The sequence below is a fragment of the Venustampulla echinocandica genome, assembly GCF_003357145.1.
Source record: "Venustampulla echinocandica strain BP 5553 chromosome Unknown scaffold_0, whole genome shotgun sequence".
Classification (NCBI taxonomy): domain Eukaryota; kingdom Fungi; phylum Ascomycota; class Leotiomycetes; order Helotiales; family Pleuroascaceae; genus Venustampulla; species Venustampulla echinocandica.
In genome coordinates, this window is record NW_022474205.1 from 5,810,362 (window position 1) to 5,832,188 (window position 21,827).

Below are 21,827 nucleotides of genomic sequence, written 5' to 3' on the forward strand. Positions count from 1 at the left end.
TGGAGCTTGAGTGAGGGTGTAAAGCCCACCCCTTATTAGATGACTCTCCCCATACAACGGCCATCATGATGAGGGAAGAGTGAGTCAAAGGGTTCAACCATCCATCCAAAACTATGGATACTCAACTAAATCGGGGTAGAGGGTTGCAGGGAACCTGGATGGCTAGCTCTAGGGGTGGTTGGAGCCAAATCATGTACCTATCGGACGCGTACCCTTCGGGATATTATGAACACATAAAATGGTAAAGAGAGAGTTGGTCGGTGGCAGCGGGCTAAACTTTAAAGTATGGTTGCGTAACTAGAAAGGGTTGTAGACTTGAAGAAAACGAGTCTATTGGGAGCACTAGGAGCGGACAGGACAGACCGAGACGGACACTCCAAATTCTCGACATAGACAGATCATTATTATTCATAATAGTGTGGCTCCAATACCAGGGACTAACCAAAACTTTGGCTACTAAAATGATGTTGGTTGTAGACGTGAAGAAAAACATTGTGCAACGCCCAACCACCCTATACTTTTCCGCGTATCGTATACTGCATCACCAACGTGAATAGAACGATGAGTCAAAAAGTAAGGGACCAAATAAGGGTATTAACTAAAATTAGGTGTAGTTCGAACATTAAACCGAATAGCCAGCTTTAGCGGCGGCCACTATCGCCGCGTTCACATCAGAAGGACGAAATCCCGGTGTTCGACCAAGACAAACTCCGCGGCTAATTAATTCTATCACGAAGGATCAGTATTGAATATCTATCATCATGACACGAGCGGACTAAGATATACCTTCAAGAAGTGTTTCGACATTCATTACAATAGTAGACTTTTCCAACTGCCTTTTGCCCGAGAAAGTATTAGGTGTGTCTGTTGCGGGGTTTGGGTCCGCCATCGTGAAAAGGGAAGGTTCGATATTGCCACTTTCTTTCGCAGTGGGGTATGGCTTTGACTGAATTGAAGTAAAGGAATATGTTCCGCTATTTAGTTGGTTTGGATCGAAGTTATAAGACTCTTCGAAGCCTTGTGGTTGGACGAGTAAATCTTGAATTGAGCTTTTGGGAGTTGAGGGCGATACTATTGTGGTTACACTAGCAGCACTCGAGGAGTTTGTCGAACTAGACTCCGATAGCAGCGAGAAGTCTATCTGGACGGTGACAGCATCTGCGGATGGGGGGATATTGAGACCACGTCCACGGAGGTAGCCTTCGACATCGTTAGGGTCGAAAAACTCCCCTTCGAAGCCAGGAAAGTTCAATCGCATATCTTCCTGTATAACCTCCTGAGCTTGGGCGACTGTAGGGGAAAATGGGCCCATAGAAAAACCCGTCCGAATTTTCGGCATGAGTTCTTCATTGACATCACCCTCATGCGTCGGATAAAAAGTGCCAGCTCCTCCAAGGTGGACAAAAGGGGCGCGCCAATTCTGAAGACTGTCTTTTGTCGAGGTCCTTATGAAGTTTTTTAGTCGTTGCACAATGGCTTCTGGACTCTCGTATAATGCGGCAAACCCAAAAATTCTCAGATAGATGTCTTGGGGCATGTTTGGGGAAGTGACAAGTTTCATAGCTGTTTCTAAAGCCTGTCGTTGCAGACGGCGAGCAAAGGAGAGTTCGCCATGCGAATAACTTCTCGGCAGCGATGGCTGAGATTCTGGGCTGAAATATTGCGAGAAGTCTTCCACGGAAGGAGCATCGACTCGATATTGTTGGTAATCCGTAAAATCAAACGGAAAGCTGGCATTCTGTACCGTAGGTCGTGTTATGATCTGATGCTCTTCTTGGCCAGTCATATCCCCATAGTTTGGGTAGTGGTAATCTGTTTGGATCTCTTCAACTGGATTTGTAGACTCGCCATTGAGGATTCTTCCAGGGAAGGGGTTTGCTGACATGGGGGGCATAGGGGGCGCTACTTCTGGTTGAATCCTTGGGGATTTTAGTGCACCCTTCTTCTTTTTCGTGGTAGTCGCGCGCTCATCGCTAGGACGGTCTTGCTTCTCGATTTCTTCAGGCTGTCCCTCATCTTGGCTCAGATACTCAGAACTAGCCTTCGCTAGCGCCAAGAACCTTTCAGTAGTGGACTGTAGCTGCTGTCCAAAGTCCGGCTCTCGTTGAAGTATTCCTTTGGCCACGGCAAAGTCGTGAAGGGTTATGAAGATGCTGCTCATCTCCTCATTTGTTCCCCGAAGCTCTTGGACTTGCTTTTCGAGAGAGGAGATGGTAGTCTCCTTTCGATGACGGTAGGCTCTCTGGGCTAGACGTATTTGCGTCCTCCGCCGCTGTGAATTATCAGTATTTAACTATATAGTCACTAGATACACCCGTAGACGCATGCTTTAGGTCGTTTCAATGTGCCACCATTATAGATATTCAATAAATCAAGATCTTGATCACAAATAAAGCAGATATTACTCACATCAGCGGCAGTCTCGTCCTTGGTATCAACCCTAGGCCTGCCTCTAGCCTTCTTGCGAGCGTCTTCATCGTCGTCTGCGCTATTACTCTCGAGACGAGGTTTCTTCTTTCTCCTCGTCCCTTCCGGCTCCTCGTACCCGTTCTTGGATTCAGGCTCTTCCGAGTCCACTCTCAAACCGAAAACCATATTGAGTTCTGCAGATACTTCCTTATTCCTCTTCCTAGGACCTTTTTCCGAGGCACCATCAGCATTATAAGTTTCCGCATTCAAAACCCCCAGATTATTGGCGTAATTTCTGGATATCTCGGCGCCGATCCCTCGAAACCCATGATCTAGAAACGGGTTATTGTGATTTTGGTTGCCGCCATGGCCGTGGTTGAACACAACGGTCTCCATTGAAATAGAAGCTGGAAATGGCGGGTTATAATGCTCAGACATGTTGGGTGTGGCTGCCTTTGTACTGCCAACTGGGTTGTTGAGATTCCGGGGGTCGAGCTGGTGATTACTGATCTGGCGGGTCGGGCCCGGGAGGCCGGTTATGCCCAGCGATGTGGGGATGGTGCCATCATACTTATACGTCGTAATAGTAGCAGCAGCAGTAGCAGGCATCATAATAGCCCGAGCATAGTCGTCCTGCGCGAAGTTGTACGGGGAATCCATCACTAGAGTTGAACTTGGGGCTCCAGCCTCATGGGGTTAAGGGGGGATAGTACGGTGGCGATGGAATTTCCACGAGACAATGTCACGTAAGCCGCGGAGATGATCGTAGCCTCTTTTCTCCAGAGATATACGGTGGTATCAGGCGGCTGCCGGTACTCGCATATGTCCCATGTCTTGGCCGCTATGTTATCCTTCGTGCTGTCGACCGCGGATGGAGTTGCGATGATCGATTACTGATCGCAGTCGTTCGGACTTTATTGAGGGGGTGAAGGGGTGGATTATTCAGCCATATCCGCTTACTCATGCTCATACTCAAACTCATGACTGCGCGCCACCATCACCAATGCTCTTTGCCTAGCGGTACCTAGGTACCTCATTACCTATATGCACACATGGTTCGAAAACTTCGAAAGGCGAGTTCAAATCCAGTTCTATTGGTCAGGTGCTTGTTTATAGAAATGCTGCGTAATGGCGCAATATCAATATCACATGAAGGTTGACCAACCTGAATTTTGTTGTGTCTTCCGCGCAACGGCCGAGTTATCACTGTAGCTGATGCCGAAGCCACAAGTTGGAGATCAATGTATCACATTGCCATAAACATCGTACTAAGCCTAGGCCGGTTCACCGCTCTTCACATTCATCTCTTCTATTCCTAAAGACTCGTAGTTTACAAAGTTCACCCCCCCAGCTACCCAGCGGTACTAGACCGCCTCCCATGCCATCGACCTTAAACTCCATCCGGAAATGCAAGAGACCAAATCAGAGCCACAGACACCAGATCGATGAAGAAAAAAGGAAAATGCTTAAGGAAACAAATAGATCTGTGATTCTGCGCAAGGTATTCAGGGCGAAACCCAACTCCCGATTTTCGAGACCGAGTCTCCAATAAACACCTAAACCGAGCCATGATCGTGCCGCAAATGCTTCCATTAAACCGTTGTTGTATACCAGCAGCAGCCGGCAATTTTTGACGAAATGAGACCGGGTATCGTTGTGTCTATGGAGAACCAGAGATGAAAACACCACGCGCGCTTCGTCATGAGGAAATACTTTGGCGCTTTTATGTTACAGTGAGAAAGGGAGGATTATATTGCGTTATATGCCCTGATGGTTGCCGGAAGATTCGACGACATTGTCTGATAGGTTGATCAGGAGTTGTGCCAGGCAGCGCTTCGTAGCAGCATCATCTCGGAGGACAGAGGAGAACGTCGCGTCCCGAAGGGGCTCAGGAAGGCACTGCCGGAGGGCCTCACGAGCGCGGGCATTATCACTAAGGCTAATTCTGTGTCAGCCAGCTTATTCCCCAAGGATTGTAATAGTGCTTACCGTAGAAAGCAGCGCACAACATGCTTGAGTAGTCTTGCAGTCTGCTGCTCCACAAGCTGAGAAACCATGTTGCTAAGAACTGTTCCAACGGCATAGAACCGCTCATATGTAGCACAAATGTAGTTCAATCCATGGTCGTCCAAAAGGATCTTTTGCACAATGAATATCGCGACAGTCTTGCTTAGCTCGGAGCCAGTCTCCATGATTCGAAGACACAGTGGGATAATCTCGGTGGTGAGGAGGAAATTGATCACATCCGAGGAATCGTTCTTGACAAGGGCACCGATGACACCAAGGGATGTTAGTCGCAGATATTCGAATGGCCGAGACTTCGAGGTGGTGTTGAGGAAGGGGTAGAGGAAAAGAGGGATGTGTGCTATCACTCATATTAGCCAAGATCTCAAGAACCAAATAATTCACCCGTACCATTCAGGAATAAAGCGCGTGTCTCGTTGTGAGACGCAACACACTGGAGGAGTGCCAACGCATTGCAGACGCGGTTCGAGGCTGCCGCCGTGAGCTGCGAGGGGTTAAGAAGCGTGTAGACCGAGATGATCTCCTGGAGAAGGGATGTCATCACTCCTAGAGGAGGTTAGAATCTGCCATACCTCTAACATACTCATTATTATCATACCAAAAGAGTGCCACAGGATCAGTGCCAGTTCTGGAACCTGTTCCCGTTTCTTGCTAAGTTCCAAAAGTGCTGCCTCCCTCGTGTCCTCATTCAACAGGTCGGCAATAAAAGCAAGAGTTCGCTTATTCTCCTCCGTAACATTGTCCATAACAGTAGTATCCTGACCGTGTCCTAAACCTCCCAAAGGAGTAGCGGAATTATGGCTGGCGGCAATTCGGTTGTAGTGTTGCTGTTGGGCGGCAGAAGCAGCGGCGGCAGCGGCTTGCTGAGCATGCTGATGGTGGCTCTGCTGGTGCATCCATGATGGTTCGGCTTGGGGGTTGTAGGAGTGCTGATGAGAGTAGACATGCGCCCCTTGGAGCATCGTGGTTGACTGAAGCGGCTGGCAACTGGGCGGCGCAGCTTTGGTGGTGTAGATGACGGTGTGTAGGTTACGGTGAGGGTGAAAGTCGAGCTTTGATATCGGGGAGGCTTTGCAGTGAGAGCTTTGTCTCGCACGGGGCTTGATTGCCGACGAAGCAATCACGTTGCCCGACAGAGATGAGACAATAGGAGATAAATCAAAGTAGACTTAAGAGTTTGGGCGGCGATAGGGCTTCGTTTGTTTGGTGTTTGGTTAAGTTTAAGATAGTCGGTGGTTGTTTGCGCCTGCTGGAGATGAATGGGCGCGGTGTACTCTACCTAGGTACTCGCGGAACGGCGGGGGACGCTAGTGCAAGCGAGGCTTGGCAACTTAAATAGGATCGAATCCTTGAGCCTCAATAATTCTTCACGGTTCGCGAGGTTATCCAAGTGTGATGACAGCGATGATATTGTTTATGTACTACTGTCCCTACCTTATGGAGGGGATAATGTACGACGTAAGCGCACAGTGGTACAGATCCACTAGCATTTATTGTATATTATGATATCATAGGGTAAACTCTTAAGGGCTTGCGGTAGGCATTGAAAGTCGAACAGAGCTACGCGTTTTCCGACTTGAATAAAAGCCTGAGTAATCATCTCTAGCATAGCATCTAATAACCATTCGATCTCAACAAGGTCATGTACTACTGAATATAATGCAGGCAACGATACCTGAGCTGGTAATAACTACTGCTTCATTGTTTGTCCTCGATGCTAGAAAGAGTGGTGAGGGCCCATGAACGCAGTAGCAAATCAACAAAATCATGATAATTGTGATCATTTATCTCTCTTAATTTTTCTAATAGACTTAATTACCGTCCTCATCAGAATCAGCAAACATATCCACAGCCCTGGGACGCTGCCTCCGAGGCTGGCCCACAGGCGCCGCATCTACTTGCGCAGGTTCTGGCTCCTTAGGAGGGGGAGGCTCTAATGTAGTAGAAGCCGGCTGAGGATCCTCTTCCATCGGCTCGTCCTCAATATCCTCTTCCATAGGAGACCCATCAATATCCTCCATAGGTACACCATCGATGTCCTCATCCTCTACCATGGGCTCCCCATCGATATCCTCATCTTGCTCCATAGGGACACCATCAACATCCTGCTCCTTAACTCTCTCCTCCGGCGCATGTTCCACAGCCTTCCACCGATTCTTCCCCTTCGCAGCCTTGTCCTCGTCTTCCCTTTTCTTAGCCTCAGCTTCCTCCGTAGGCGTCAAAGGCGGATCATTAAACACTTGCACAAAATGCGCTTGGCTTGCTTGTGGGAACACACACCAACCTTCCCACAGACTAAGGATATTGCCTACGCTCCTCTTCCATTTCTCTGCCCTCAGTCTTCCCCAATTCATCTTCCTCTCCATTCTACCCAGACCTTCAAAGGCATGCCGTTGCCGCAAGGCGTATTCAAAGAGTTGTCTATAGCGCCATGCGTGTCTAACGCCGCTAGTCGAGGATGAGGACAGGATATCGCTAATTATATAGACGCCAATCAGACTTGCTGAACTCATATCCGACTTTTCCTCGTCTTCACCAACAGCCGCGCCATCGTTGCCACTTGGATCTTTGTCCTTCCGTCGATTGGGATTTGCAGATGTATATGCAAACGGTTTCTCGATATTAGATATGATCATAGAAACCACTTCATCTGCTCCTCGCCCAGCATGTGATATTGCAAAAGCTGTGACACGGGCCACATCCCCTTTCCGTAACTGCCCCGTGCTTGTAGGGAGTCGAGCGAGGAGATGTGTTAATTTGGCTTTCTCGAGTGGGTTCAGGTACGCCCTTCCGTCATCTGTCAGTACGCTGGTATCCGGAGGCGCTCCACTATGGTGCAATCTTTTTGCACCTTCATCGCCAGAATCATCTTCGTCAGAAGAATTATATTCGGAATCAGACACGAACTCCTCGAGACGAGTGGTGTATTCGTACGGCAATGGCTGGTCTGGTGCTTTCCATGCTGATGATCCTTCAAATAGCGGCAGGTATTTCCCTTGGCCTCTTCGGGTTGTTGATCCCGTGAGTACTTCCCATAATCGCCAACGATACCAGATGCCTCCCGTACTTCGAGGATCCCAGAGCCATGCCCACTTTTCTTCACGCTGGACGTCTGGTCTGCTCATAAGTAGAGCCTCAAATTCTGGGCCATGTTTCAGGAGGGACTCAATGACTTTGTGGATGAGTTTCAACTCCTTGATATCTCGTGGTGCTTGGACAGGGACGTGGAGTAGCGGAGCTCCTCGATTCAATGGTCCCGGGCCCGGGCCATATGAGCTTGGTGGTGCGAACCCTCGCTGCTGATGAGGGGGAGGAGCATGCCCCCGACCGGCTGGTGCTACAGGGACCGGCTTTGCGCCGAATGGTTGTGATGCTGTAGTAGTTCCAAGACCAGGAGCAGCAGGACTCGATATGGCCGCCGAGGAAAGATGCCGATGCAAATTGAGATAGTATCCAAAGCCTAGATATCTATTCTGCAACGCATTGACAGCAGCATCAATATCATTCGCGGCTGTATCTTTCGCCAGCGTAACGATGGCTGACATCGATTTCCTCTCGGCATAAGCCCCCGGTGCGCTCGATGATATCCTAACTGTATCGACTGTCAGGTTCGGTGGCAGCAACGCTTTTATAACGGCAGGCGAAGTCCCAGGTGGTAAAGAGCCAAGTCTCAATGTTGGTTTCGGGACGGCTCTAGCCTCTCCTCCACCCTGTGTCCCGCTCCTCTCATCCTCGTCATCGGACGTGTTGAACACCTTCGCAGGTGTTCTATCTTGTTCATGGTCGTAGTCGTCAAAGGCTAGTATACCGCGATCATCTCTATCTCTCTTCGCTGGCGTCTGCGAGAAACCTTCGGAGGGTCGCTTCCTGCCCTGACTGGGTGGTGGCGGTCCTAAACTCCCAAGCCCACTGCCCATCCCTCTGCCTCCCAATCCTCCAGGCCCATGGCCTCTCCCAGTGGTTGGTCCACTCGGTATGCCAGCTCCCATTCCCATACCACCCTGCGTATAATGTCTCTTTGGCGGGCCTGATATCCCTCCTCCCCCAAACCCACCACCACCAAATCTCCCACCATGATCATCACGTCCAAATCCTCCGCTGGCACCTGCAGCTGCATCTTCATCATCAAATGATTTAACGAAATCCTCATATACTGCTTTGGTTTCCGCTTCCTCGCGCAGTCGTTTAGCTTCTGCTTCTGCTTTCTGGCGCTCAAAGAGCGATTTCTTCGTTGGTGCGTGGAGTTTGTTTTCTACATCGGGGAATTCGGCGACCTTCTTGTCAGCATCCGGGGCCATGATGAAAAGCAGGAACCATGTGTTTCATGCTTGGTAGTATAGAATCAATGAACTGGTTGGCTGGTCGCAAACAACTGGTGTACTTGTACCAATTGAAAAGGTCACGGAACTGCTGTTATTCCGCTCCGCCAAATCCCCTGTCAGCCAAGGTTCCGAGGTCCTTGACCTGGATCGACAAATCGACATTGACGCCCTTAACGGCGTCGAAATAGACTAAACCCCACCTTCATAACCGCCAGGATCTAGTCATTCCCGTCTTATCCCAACGTCTATTATCCCCTGTTTCCTTTTGTCTTTCACTAACCTCCCTCTCTTGTTCATTTGTATATACTGTATATACTTTCTTCTATGCCAGACCAAGTGTAAGGCATACCGTCTACATCGTTCCGTTTCCCGTTCTATCATTTCCCGTCAAACATCTCCATTCACTATTCTTCAACTCCTCAATCAAGACAATGTCCTCATCCCCCGCTTCCCCGCCAAGTCCAAAATCAGCCCTCATAGTCGGGTCCGGAGTCTTCGGTCTCTCCACTGCCCTCGCCCTCTCAACACGCCCTTCCTTCGCAACCACAACCATCACCGTCCTCGACCGCCTCCCCTTTCCCGCCCACGACGCAAGCTCCGTGGACTCGTCCCGCATAATCCGGGCTGACTATGCAGACCCAGCCTACGCCGGCCTAGCATCCAAAGCACAATCCATATGGCGGCAAACCGAACCTAGCCAGCTCGGCGGCGAAGGACGGTATTCCGAGAGCGGGCTGGTTCTCGTTGCTGATACTGGCAACGGAGGGGAGCACTATGTCCGGGAAAGCTATTCAAATGTCGTTGCGTTGAACAAACGCAATGGCGTGGCCGATAATTCAGTAACAGAGCTGCCATCCAAAGAGGCAATTGCGAAGACCGTGGGAACGGGCGGGGGAAGTGGTGATTGGGGATATATCAACCGTTGCAGCGGCTGGGCTGATGCAGAAGCAGGCATGAAATGGTTACGTGCCCAAGTCGACGCCACAAAACGGGTTACATTCAAAACCGCCGAAGTTATCTCCCTGCTATATTCTCCCTCGGGGGATAAAGTCACAGGTGTGCGGTTGAAGAATAATACGATACTGGAGGCGGATTTTACTATCCTCGCAACCGGCGCCTGGACACCTTCCTTGATCGACCTCCGTGGAAGATCACAGGCTACAGGGCAGGTTATCGGATACATACCACTCACGGATGCAGAACAGGAGAAATTGGGCAGTATGCCAATGCTGCTTAATATGAGCACGGGCATGTTCATAATCCCGCCACGGAATAATGTGCTTAAGGTAGCGCGACATGGATATGGATATACCAACCCTGTGGCTATATCTAATCCCTCATCCTCTCCAGGGAAGCAAGAAGAAAAGGAAATAATCGTCTCCCTCCCCGCCACTACACACAACCACCCAGACCTCACCCTCCCACCAGAAGCCCAATCCGCCATGAAGCACGCTCTCCAATCTATGCTCCCAACCCTCCCAGCTCGACCCTTCTCAGCAACCAAAATCTGCTGGTACACCGACACGCCAACCGCAGATTTCATAATTACATACCACCCAAACTACAACAAATCCCTCTTCCTCGCCACCGGCGGAAGCGGCCACGGGTATAAATTCCTCCCTGTAATCGGCGACTGCATTGCGGATTGCATCGAGTCGCGCTGTCCACCGGAATTCCGCGAGAAGTGGAGATGGAGAGAAAATGTAGTGGACAATGTTGTAACAGAAGACGGGAGTCGTGGCGGAAGAAGAGGAATGGTATTGTGGGATGAGATGGCGCGGACACATGTACCCTCGACATCATCCAAGATATGAAATATATATAGCGAGTAGGAAACCCATTCCTTGGGTTCATCACCGAACCACTAAACTTCGGGGGGTGTGGATTAGGAACTTGCTGGTCCCTCCTCTCGTTGCGATTGTGTGTCGTCGTCCCGGCGTCTTAGCGTCGGTAGGATATTCACGATTCGTAGAACTATCTATCATTCAACAGTAAATAACATAGTGTATATCACAGTATCACGTCGAATATAACACAGCTTGTCAACCCTATATCGGAAATTTTAGATAAACAGTCGTGGTTGTCAAATACGCCTATGTCGAAAATTTGGGTGTCTGTATGTATAGATGATATTTTAACATCTATGAAAGGATATATCATGCACTACTGGCTATTATATGTATACACGTGCGGGAACTATAATGTGTATAGTGTGTATACCCCAGTAGACAACCACTGATTTCCTCATAACTACTAAGAAGACCCAGTAATGAGGGCTTTGTGCAGTTTACAGAGAGGAAGACATGGAGGGGAGGATAGAAGACGCGGGTTAGATAGCTCGTGAGTTAGTATAGTTGTAGATTAAACGTGTAACTTCACCTCTTCACTCAAGCTGCAAGGAGAGGCATTATTGACCGATTGTAAGACATTGTGTGGAATCACTTCAAGTTCATCTTCGTTTTTTCGTAGGTATCAAATAAAAGCTCATCTGCGATTTGATCAATTCCCATTAAAAAAAACTGCAAGAATAAAAAAATTAAGAAATCCTATAGCGAAAAGGTATTAAATTAATAAAATCACAAGCCAGTTTGCTTGCTTGCCTACCTTGCAAGCTAGCTCGACACCCGTCGTATTTTTTTACGCTTTACGCTTTACGTATTTTCGAGTTTTATAGCCAAGGTAGGCATGTAAAGTAGACTAGATAATATATATTAAAATATAAATTAAACCTACCCTATCTAATCAAATTTAAACTTATATAGGTAGAAGCCCGGTTTTGATACGATTCCGCGCGTATAACCCCTCATTTTTTCGTAGTCCTCTGGCGCGAAGAAACGTATAATCAAAATTTGCGGCGTGTGTTAGGCGGATTGTATCAAAATTTTGATGCGCTGGAGGCTGCGGAAATGAGGGATATGAGCTGAAATGGCGATGAGTTAATTTGATTAAAAAAAATGACACCTTGGAAAAAAGCAGATGCAAGTTGGGTGGAAGGAGAGGTGTTGCACGGGTGTGAGATCTTAGAAGTTCTCTCTGGCTTAGAAGGGAAGATCGCGCTTGGATTCACCATGAGCAAAGGAACAAAAGGTTATATCAATCGTGGGTTTGAATTGTCTATCTGGATATAGTAACGCTATGTTCCTACCACCCTGCAGAGCTAAAATTCATGATCATCAGGCCCTCTGTCGCTTTAGCAGTTGAGAACCAACTGCTTGTCTGTATCTTTATTTGAAAGACGACTAGACCTATCATTCGCCCACGAAACCATATTAAGGCAATCCTTAGACATCAAAAAACCGTCCGTCCAAAGCCCACCCACCACCTAACATCTCATCTCGATGCTTAGGGAATCCTCTCGCTGCCTCCCGCCGGCAAGAGAACCATGCGATGCGAGAGAACAATTAACTTTCTCTGGGAAATAATTGGGAAAGCAAGCAATTAATGACGGCATCTTTCGGCCTGTGCACATACCATCGCCGGATGGGGTGCTGTGTGCAGTCTATGTTCTTTCGCGGGGGTGCGCCATGAAGACGCAAACAAACATGCTGTAAAACCAGGAGCCCTTTATCTCATTTGAGGCTCTTCCCGCCCCCTGAAACGCCGGTGCAATGCAAAATATCAAACGTGAGCAAATGGTGGCTACCAAAGGACGACATGCCTTGTCCAGTTGGTCTGTGGGGCCCGCCACCAAATGCAATGGGGACTTTTTGGTAAAAGGTCGTGTGGATCGTGAAATCTCAAATACTTGTACAAGTTGGGGGGGCTGTATTGGTACATCTTGCGGTGAAGAGAGGTTGAATGATCAAACCGCTGATGCAGATGCTGGCAGGGCCAGATCAGACTTTCTTGAAGTCTTGGGAGCATGTTAGTCAAAAAGCCCACACACAGGGGAGCGTACGGCAAAAGCGCAACATACCTTGAAGCACCGGGTAGATCATTTCAAAGGCTTGGTAGATCTCCTCTCGAACTTTCGCGCCTGTCAAGACGATCTTGCCGCTGACGAAGATCAGGAGCACAATCTTGGGCTTGATCATTCTGTAGATGAGACCCGGGAACAACTCAGGTTCGTAAGAGCTGAAATTGTGATGGCGGGACGCAAGGCCTTCCAAACGGATCGGGAACTTGATGTCGCAGGAGCCGACGATGTTCTGGATCTTGAAGTCGGTGAACTTGGCGTTGAAGCCGAGTTTTTGAATGATGCGCGCATACTTTCGTGATGCTAGCTTCGAATCGTCCTCTGACTTCGCCCCGGTAACGACCATCTTGCCGGAGGCGAAGATCAGGGCGGTGGTCTTGGGTTCACGAATACGCATGATGACCGCCGCAAAACGCTGCAAAGATTAGCAAGAGCAAAGGGAGAGTATAGCAATCCTAGAGTCAGCAAGTACCTTTGGGTTATATTCAGCGTTCCTCGCATGCAGGGCGATCGTCTTCAGGTCCAAGCGGCAATCAAGATTGACCGTGGCAACGATGTTTCTTTACATGCAAGATAAGCCTCATGTGTTTATTTCAAAACGAGGCTCGAGGGGGGGGGGATACATACTGCAAGGTTGGGACGATGCCGCTCACACCCGTCGTTGCGGTGGTACCTGGGGTCGCAGCAGGAGTCGCGGGAGCCACCCCGTTGCCACTTTGAGCTTGCGCCACTGGTGGTTGACCATTCGCCTGCTTCTGACCATTCAACCTCTCAACTTCCGATGGCGGGGTCAGTTCACCAGCACCACCTGGGAATGACAGCGAGCCGGGGGCGATGAAAGTTTGCGCCTGCGCCGCGTTGGAAGGGTGTGTTTGAATCTGATCCATCTTCAAGAACTCTGGGATGGTATCTGGAGCTGAGCCTAAAACTGAAGCCGGAGCTGAGTTTTCGAAGAGCAGGTCTGATGAGGTGGTGTATGTTAGATTGCGATCAAGGATGGTAGTAGAAGGTGGAGATGGAACGATGGAACGATCGCGAAGCTTTTATGCTGCTCGAGATCGAAAGATAAAAGAGGATTTGGGGGATGGGGATGGGAGGTTTGTTTTTGATTGGGATTGGGACGCGAAGGCGAAGGCGAAGAGAGAGGCGGTCTGCTTTTTTATATATTCGCTCCGCTTCACTTTCGCTTTCGCGCGTTCTGCCCGTTCTTTTTGACTAGTATTGTCGAGATGGGAGATGGTCGTACCGTTTGGAGGAGAAGAACAACTCAATGTCTCCCCTACAGTCGCTGCTCGACGAGGATGCGGAAGGGATCTTTTTGCTTTGAAGATCGCGACCAACAACAATGCTATGAAAACTCAATAGACTATTATTGAGACAAAGGGTGCGAAACCGATAGGTCTAGCGTCGCGACAATAGAAAGGTGAGGATGACGTCGATGCGGATGCGGGATGTGAATGGATCCTGCGGTCGCACCAAATCTCCAGATCTCTTCTTCTGTTCTCTGCGACTGACCAAGCTGATTGGGCGGCGGAGCGCGATCACTGGTGAATGAATGGAACAAAGCACGCGACCCGGAGCGGTGCGATGCGATGCGCAGATGTGCAGTGGCTGCCGTGGGGACACCGCGAGGCGGTGGACGCTGCGGAGAGAGGAGAGGAGATGAGGATGGAGATGGAGAGGTATGGAGAGGGATCTAGATATACGGGATTCGCGGTGGTCGGGGGTGTCGGGTAGGGGGCTGTCTCTTATACACATCTAGATGTGTATAAGAGACAGCTTATATACTGCCGAGTGGGCGGCGGATGGCCTGAGGCAGGCGCCCTATTCTCCCTGCGCTTGCCTTTTCTGCTCCTTTTTTTTTGGCCACTAGCGCCGCGATGCACCCAATCAGCGCCCGCCCGCCACCACGATAAGCCCCCGCTGAAACCGGGAGATAACGCCAGGCTGGGGGGCTCTGGACGCTGAGTCTGGAAGCCGTGCGCGTCCACGGGCAGCATCATCTGTTATAATAAAAGGGGGAGGGGCGGGGGGTTCTATTGTTGTTTGTTTATTTATTTAACTTTATTACCTATATGGATATGGATATGGATATTTGATATTTACTTCCGCATCTCCACTCACGGGGCGACTCTGAGCGCAATAAATCCTCCGTACCGACCTGGCCTGGCATGGCATGTCTGATGGCGACATCGAACTACGCACAGAGGAGGGACTCCACCCCCAAGTTGCCCAACACCCTGCTGGGCGCGCCACAGGGAAGGATATCTTGCTTGTTCTCGCGTTGCTGCTTGTTCTTGGGGAGATTTGGGCGATGTGCCCCCAGCCTCGAGCCTGGTACCCAGTACAAACCCGGCCATGGGAAAGGAAAAAACAACGGGGAGGGAAGAGAAAGGAATTCTCCAGATGTTGTTGCATTCTTTGGTGTTGACACCAAGAGCACTACAATCGACTATCGGCCAGGCTTCAGGCTTCAGCTCCGGATGCGCTTCTCCCTGGCCGTGGAGTGGTTGGTGGTGTGCGCGTTCGATCCTCAGCGCATTCCACCGCCCATCCCATCCCCCCCCCCAAACTCCCGACCGAGCCCTTTGCTTTGCTTTGCTTTGCGCCGTTGGCTTTGGCTTTGCGACACGACGGCACATGCAAACAGGGCCGCGGAAAGGTGCCGGAATAAAATGCGACGCCTGCGGGATCCCCGGGATGCTCCCTATCATATAAGGTATATGGATATGGATATGGATATGGACATACTGTAAGATCAATCGGGGAAGATATACTCTATATGATCGATACCTTATTTATTCTCCGTTTCTGGCTGCACGATGCACGATGCACGCTGTAGGGAGGACGGTAGGGATGCGGAGTCTGTGGCTGGGTGGCGCGGTGACTCATAAAATTGACTCTCGCGCTCTCTCTCTCTCTCTCGCTCCAGGTCTCCAAGCCCTCCAAGGCCAGCCGCCGCCGCCAATCAAACGCCCAAGACCGCAGGACTCCAGGACTCCAGGACTCAGGGGACAACAGACAGGAGACAGGAGGCAGGAGGCAGGAGACGCGTCCAGTGCGAGCTGTGCCACGGTAGGGATCTGCTTGCAGGCCTGGCCAGGTTATATCCATGGGGGTGCAACAAGCACTCACTTTACAAGCATACAAGCACAGTAATAAGTATATACTGTACCACGAATTCCTCCATAAACAATTAATATCAACACGAAGTACGAAGCACGAACACGCACAATCAGTCCTGAGAAAGCTATATCATCATAATCGCCAACTCCGAGGCTTCCGCTGTTCCCCATCACCGTGGAAGAGCAGAAGCGAAGCCCACGCCGAGTAGAGTAGAGTACCACTGTGGCGATCCCGGCCAAGGAAGCAAGCAGCCTCTGCGGAGTCTGCTCTGCTCTGCGCTCACCCTCCGAGGTTCACGGAGTGGTGCGAAGTCTTGGACCAAGTGACGGGGGACTCCGCGGTTACGCACGAAACTTCCTTCGCACGAAAGATGCGCAGCCAGGATTCAACTATGCGATGCGATATATATATGCGACCTGCGATATGCGATATGCGAAGTCATGCGCCAAGTATCAGCAATAAACCACCCTGTCGACCTGCCTGGCACTATAAAAAGGATGCGATATATGTCTCAAATTCCACTGCCGTGAGCCTCATCTACCCGAACGCTTACGGAGTACTGTCTCCAGACTCCAGGCTCCGAAATCCCTTGCGTTCGAGAGAGAGCATATTCTTAGGGTCACCATTGGTTGCTCTTAGCCCGCAGCTGAGCGCCCGGTGGATAGATGGCCTCCTCGCAGAACGTCAGGTTATATACCAGGCATTCGACCACATGTATCCGAAAGCCTACGTGGTTGGCGCCCCTCTAGGTAAATAGGTACCTGGCGTAAGTACTAAACAGATCTCACGTCCACCAAGTTTCTCTACAGCCTAGCATCAAGAATCAGCCCCCCCCCCTTTCCTCTGGTCGAGTCTCCAGAAACCAATGTTTCAGTCCGAACGGCTGATCGACCTTTTTGATATCACCAACTTCGCTCGAATATGACAGCTGCTACACCCGAGACCTGCTTCACCTTCGGGGCAGTAATAGGCTCGCATCACCCACGGAACCCCTATTCGAGGGTTTTGGCTGCTGGCAGGAGGCAGAAGTGTTTGCCTCTATATGGCTACCCACTAACAAACGGCCTCACAAACGCAACGCTGTCAGAAACATGCATTGCCATTTAGTGCTATTAACCATTCCGGATTTCTCCTATTTCACAAACGCTCAGAAAACTGAATCTAGTGGAATCTACACTGTAGTAATACACTTTATTACGCATCGTTAACTTTGTTGCCTGAATTATTGTTCCTAGCGGAACATTCTGTCTACTGTATACATTATTCTCCTCTAGTTAATACATTTATTATTATCAGGGGAAGTACCATTACCTTCGCTATCATGCAGCCTTTTTCCCCCCCTTCCTCCTCTCTTTATATATTAAATCACTTCTCTCTATTAATTCCTAAATTGTATATATATGTTTCTCTATATATTTATATGAAATGCAACAAATCCACACATTGATATAAATTCCCGAAGTACTACAGATTATTCTCCTGGGAATAGCCAACGTAAGGATCTGATTGCGGACTTTTGATGAGTGTTAACTACCTACGTGAGGGTGGGAGATATTTTGTTTTGAAGGAATTTGTTTAGTAGAAGAATACATGAATTTATAATATTTATTTCGACGTGTCTAAGCTTGTGGGTTGAGCTTGATATTATTCTACTACCATCATACATATTTCAATTAAAAATATCCTGCCTGCCCCCTTCTTCAAAATATACATCTTTAATCATCATCATCATCATCACTATCATCCCCAAAAATCGCATTAAAAACTGCTTCTCCAGCCCTCTCCCCCTCCAACGCCTCATTCCTCTCCGTATCAACCACCACGACCTCAGGCTTAACCTCATCCTCATCCTCATCCCTACTTTCCGTTTTTATAACAGAAGCACCGCCAGCCATACCCCCATTCCAATTCACACCCGCCATCATTTCGCTAATGGCCTCCTTCGACACCAGATCCGGAGCCGCATTCGTTGGTGCTGCCGATTCATCGTGCTCCGTAGCACCGGGCTGGACATGGGCAGGCGGCTTCACGTTAAACCTCTTGCACAGCAAACGGCTTGGGAACCAATCCTTCGACGACCGCGTCAGGGGCCCGTACATGCCTACTTTCGCAGCCTGCTCCGCGGGATCTTCTATTTTTGGTTCTGGTTTGCTGAGCAAGGAGCCGCCCGCGTCCGAGCCGACGGTCCCTGACATGGTGGTTTTGGTTGAGCTGGTGAAGCGCGTGGCCATCATGCCCGACATGGGTTTGAAGATCTGGGCACAGTTTGCGAATTCGCGTAGCTCCTTCAGCCAGTCTTCTCGGGACATGGCCGGAGCTGGGGATGGGGGCACGGGGGATGTACCGGCTTGGTTCTCGAGATATGTGCGGTAGCGGGTGCGTTTTGCTTCGTCTTCTGCGTACGGCATGAAGCCGCTTGCGCCGCGGGTCAGCGCCGCGAGGGCCGTCGATGGGTCGACCTGGGGGATCTGAGATAGGAGTTCCTTTCGTCGGTCTTCTTCGCTGAGGTTGTAGCCTTTCGGGATCTCGCCGAGCGCGGGTGGGAGATTGCCTTTCCCGGACGCGGAAGCTAATCGGTCTCTTGCAGCGGGACTTAGGAAGTCGAAGACCGACTTCCCTGGCAGCGCAGCCTCTCCTAGTATTGCGGCTCGGGATTTGGGGTCGAGGCTTGAGGCTTTGGCTGCTTCCGCCGGCGAGAGATATGCAGCGCTAGAGGCGTTCGATTTTGGCTGTTTTGAGGATTTCCAGTCCTTGGGTATCTCGGGAGCTGCATATCTGGTTGAAGCTTGGATGAGGGAGGAGAATTCGTCGCTGCTGCTTAATATAAATCCGTCTAAAGGGAGCCGCCCATCGTGACACTTCCTCAGACCTGATGATGCCTTCTTTCTTGATATGAAAACCGGTTTTGATTTGAGTAGTGGGTTGACCGATCCGTTGGCGGGCTTTTTCTTCTTCTTCTCCCCTCCTATTACCCGGTTGTAGGATATCCGTGGGCCGATTTCATACGGATCTTCATCATCCGACCCGGTATCGTTCAAAATGCCAATGCCTATCCCACCGCGTACGGCCTTTTTCTTTTTCCCCTTCTTAGGACCAACCAAATCAAGGTGACCCTCCTCCTCATCGTCGTCTGATTTAACAGTCTCCGATCCCAGGCCATTAATGGGAGATAATTTCGCCTGCCCCTCGAGCCCTAACCCTTTATGATCGCTCTTCTTCACAAAGCTAATCATGCGTGTATTTTCAGGCGCAAAAAGATGCGTAGGCTCCTTTTCATCTCCTGGCCTTTCTAATGCATCTAGGCGTGCTTTCCGGCGCACTTTAGGGCCGATGCCTTGTCCTTCCTTCCAGCCCATTCTCCTCAAGAGCTTGACACCAATCGTCTCTCCTTCTATTCGGAAAACATCGATATATGCCCCGCGGCGAGTAGAATCATCCTGCGTAGAGCCAAGTCCCGAGAAGCCCTCGGCCATCTGAACTCGTTGTGCTTCGCTTGCATCGGCAATATCCTCCTCGTCCATGAAATCCTCTGGTCGTTGTTCGGGGATCTTTGGGCCCTCTTTCGTGCGGTTCGTCCGGGAAGAGACGAATGTCGAGGGTGTCCATCCTTCTTTTGAACCTACAGTGTTGAAGTATCTACCTCGAATAAATTAGCTCGGCCATTGGATTGCAGCATGCGCTTGGGAAGAACGGACTCACCCTGCACTGAAACCCCCAGTGAAAGCACCATGAAGCCGCTTTAAGCCTCGCTCATCTCGAACCTCTTGTTTCCAAACTGGCACGTATGAACCATCATCACGCACATCCGGATCCAGGGGAGGTAGAGGTGTCCCGTAGGCTACGAAAGGGGATTGTTGCGCTTGTAGGTCGGCCTCGTATATTGCACGGGAGCGTTTGCCGGACATGGCAACGGCATACGGGCTGCAGTCGATTATGTGAAAATATATACATGTATGTTTTATCAAAGAAGAAAAGGTGTATGGGCGGGAAGGCTGCGGATGATACGTGATAAGTGGTAAGTTCGGGTTCAGCCTTGTCATGCAATAGACGAAAGTTGCCAGCAGTATTTGATTGGGCAGCTAAGCGCAATTCGCATTGCAGCCTGACAAGACCCGAATCTCTCAAATACGGCGGAGGTCGCGGTCATAAGTTTAGAGAATACAGGTCTCAGCCCACTCCAAGGTTAACGACAGAGGAAAAGTCCGACGAATCCTCTCTAAATCACCTCCTTCCCCTCCCACCCCGCAATAAAATGAGCCTTTTCTACGCTTCCTTGCCTTCAAAAACATATTTGATAATATTCTCTGGCCCTTGCAAATCCCCCTCAACCGTCCCGGCTTTTTCTTTATCACCGACACTACCATCGCCCTCAGTAATCAATACATTTTCTGGTTTAGCATCACCCCATACAAGTCCTTCATCGTGGAGCTGTGCTAGTGTTTCTTTGATCTGATTCACCCACTTTTGCTTGAGGGAATCCGGTGTCTCCTCATCGGGGGCACATGCCAAGGTAACATGATCGCAATCGATGTAGTTTAACAACAAACCCATAAGTCGATCCCATTCATCCTTTACAACGCCGTCTAGTCTACAAATCCGCACATCAGGTGTAAGGTTTGACTCTGTGGTCTTTCGGTAACTCGCCACTTCACGGGTTGCCCCATTCGTGTCGCCATTGCTGTAAGGTTTAAAAAGCATTTGACTTCTTTCCCATTCCGACTGTCTCGGATCACGACTTTGCCGGGGGAAGGACAGAGCGCTTGGTACGAGTTAGTTATATCAAGGAAAACATCCGAAGCTTTGTAGACAGGCCAAGACGGGTGGAACACATCTGGCGCAAGCTCCACAGCTGGTGGGAGGAAGCTCTCCCCTTTCGGATTCGTGACTGGAGTGAGCTTATCGTTGGCCGCATGGAGATGATAATAAAACGTTTCAGCGTGGTAGTAATCGTAGAGTGATATTTTAGCGGTTTGTTGTTTTGGCTCTGGAGAAAGCTCCTTGAAAAGAGACAAGCAAGGCTTTACGGCCCAATCGTAGATGTCTTCGGGGTCAACAGAGCATTCGCTCTGCACGTCACCGTCGGCGTCCGCTCTTTGCGCATTGAGGTATCGAAGATATTCATTCTTGATCGCAGGTGACTGTTCGAGATTCCCAGGTCTGATGATGATGTAGAACCGTTTATTGTAACGGTGAATCTCCAGTTCGGAGTTGTCATCGTTCACGCTAAACAAATGATTGCTCACGACATACGCCTCGGCTGTTTCTAGATCGTTGTCCATGATGGGATTTCGTTAGCTTTGTTGAACAAAACGGTAACAAGTATAATAGTTTAGGCTAGTAAAATATAATATAAATGCTTTATTTAATACTTTATAAGAAGAACGCTTCTAGAAGCTAGTTAGTTAGAAGCTCTAGAAATAGACCAAGACTTTATAGAGCTCTAATATTTTCTAAACTTATAACTTATAACTTCTATATAAAGTATTATAAATAAAATAAGCAATAAGATATTCTCGGTACTAGTATTCACTCCCCCGGACATCAGCTCGCTTGGCTCCGGTCGCTTTAGCACACCGCCTATGATGCCCGTAGTCCCGCCGTCTGCCCGACTATAAAAGCTTGTAAGTATTCCTTTTTAGAAACCGGTCTAGAGCAGGACACTCTGCTATTCCGGCAAACACCGGCGTGCTGTTTGCGCAGTATGACTAATAATACTTACGAGTTGGGACAAGTGAACGGTATGTTGCAGTGTCTTGTAGTGTGAATAATTAAGAGGTAGTGCTAGTATGTGAATTCGTATTACTTGTACGTTAAACTTTAAGTAAAAGGTCAGTAATAGTACTTGGTAGTTTATCAACTTAAGACGGTTTGTCATTTGAATATAAAGCTGTTAAATAATATCACAACTATTTATCTACCTAGGTAATATAAAGTGAGCCTAATGGCCTCTATATACTACTACATAAACAAATTAGTGGTCTAGCAGGTAGTCAATTACTCGATGTGCATAATCTATGTATATCTCATTG

At 49.3% G+C, this 21,827-nt stretch overlaps 6 protein-coding genes across 6 annotated transcripts; 1 reads left to right on the forward strand and 5 right to left on the reverse strand.

Moving 5' to 3' along the window:
* Positions 1 to 622: 622 nt before the first annotated feature.
* Positions 623 to 3,069, reverse strand: BP5553_01794 (uncharacterized protein; the record flags this gene model as incomplete). The annotated part of the gene is made up of 3 exons (XM_032010417.1): positions 623 to 726; positions 787 to 2,272; positions 2,410 to 3,069. 3 exons carry the CDS (start codon positions 3,067 to 3,069, stop codon positions 623 to 625), a joined length of 2,250 nt encoding a protein of 749 aa, XP_031874471.1.
* Positions 3,070 to 4,167: 1,098 nt separating this feature from the next.
* On the reverse strand, positions 4,168 to 5,396 carry BP5553_01795 (ARM repeat-containing protein; the record flags this gene model as incomplete). Its single annotated transcript, XM_032010418.1, has 4 exons — positions 4,168 to 4,348; positions 4,399 to 4,774; positions 4,825 to 4,980; positions 5,033 to 5,396. The coding sequence occupies 4 exons, from the start codon at positions 5,394 to 5,396 to the stop codon at positions 4,168 to 4,170; spliced, it is 1,077 nt and encodes a 358-aa protein (XP_031874472.1).
* Positions 5,397 to 6,245: 849 nt separating this feature from the next.
* BP5553_01796 (Uncharacterized protein) lies at positions 6,246 to 8,732 on the reverse strand (the record flags this gene model as incomplete). Its single annotated transcript, XM_032010419.1, has 1 exon — positions 6,246 to 8,732. One exon carries the CDS (start codon positions 8,730 to 8,732, stop codon positions 6,246 to 6,248), a length of 2,487 nt encoding a protein of 828 aa, XP_031874473.1.
* Positions 8,733 to 9,187: 455 nt separating this feature from the next.
* BP5553_01797 (FAD protein) lies at positions 9,188 to 10,570 on the forward strand (the record flags this gene model as incomplete). Its single annotated transcript, XM_032010420.1, has 1 exon — positions 9,188 to 10,570. One exon carries the CDS (start codon positions 9,188 to 9,190, stop codon positions 10,568 to 10,570), a length of 1,383 nt encoding a protein of 460 aa, XP_031874474.1.
* A 2,022-nt stretch (positions 10,571 to 12,592) lies between these two features.
* Positions 12,593 to 13,559, reverse strand: BP5553_01798 (TATA-box binding protein; the record flags this gene model as incomplete). The annotated part of the gene is made up of 4 exons (XM_032010421.1): positions 12,593 to 12,609; positions 12,673 to 13,087; positions 13,145 to 13,232; positions 13,300 to 13,559. The coding sequence occupies 4 exons, from the start codon at positions 13,557 to 13,559 to the stop codon at positions 12,593 to 12,595; spliced, it is 780 nt and encodes a 259-aa protein (XP_031874475.1).
* A 3,954-nt stretch (positions 13,560 to 17,513) lies between these two features.
* BP5553_01799 (uncharacterized protein) lies at positions 17,514 to 21,077 on the reverse strand (the record flags this gene model as incomplete). Its single annotated transcript, XM_032010422.1, has 4 exons — positions 17,514 to 19,434; positions 19,498 to 19,719; positions 20,066 to 20,557; positions 20,617 to 21,077. 4 exons carry the CDS (start codon positions 21,075 to 21,077, stop codon positions 17,514 to 17,516), a joined length of 3,096 nt encoding a protein of 1,031 aa, XP_031874476.1.
* Positions 21,078 to 21,827: the final 750 nt, after the last annotated feature.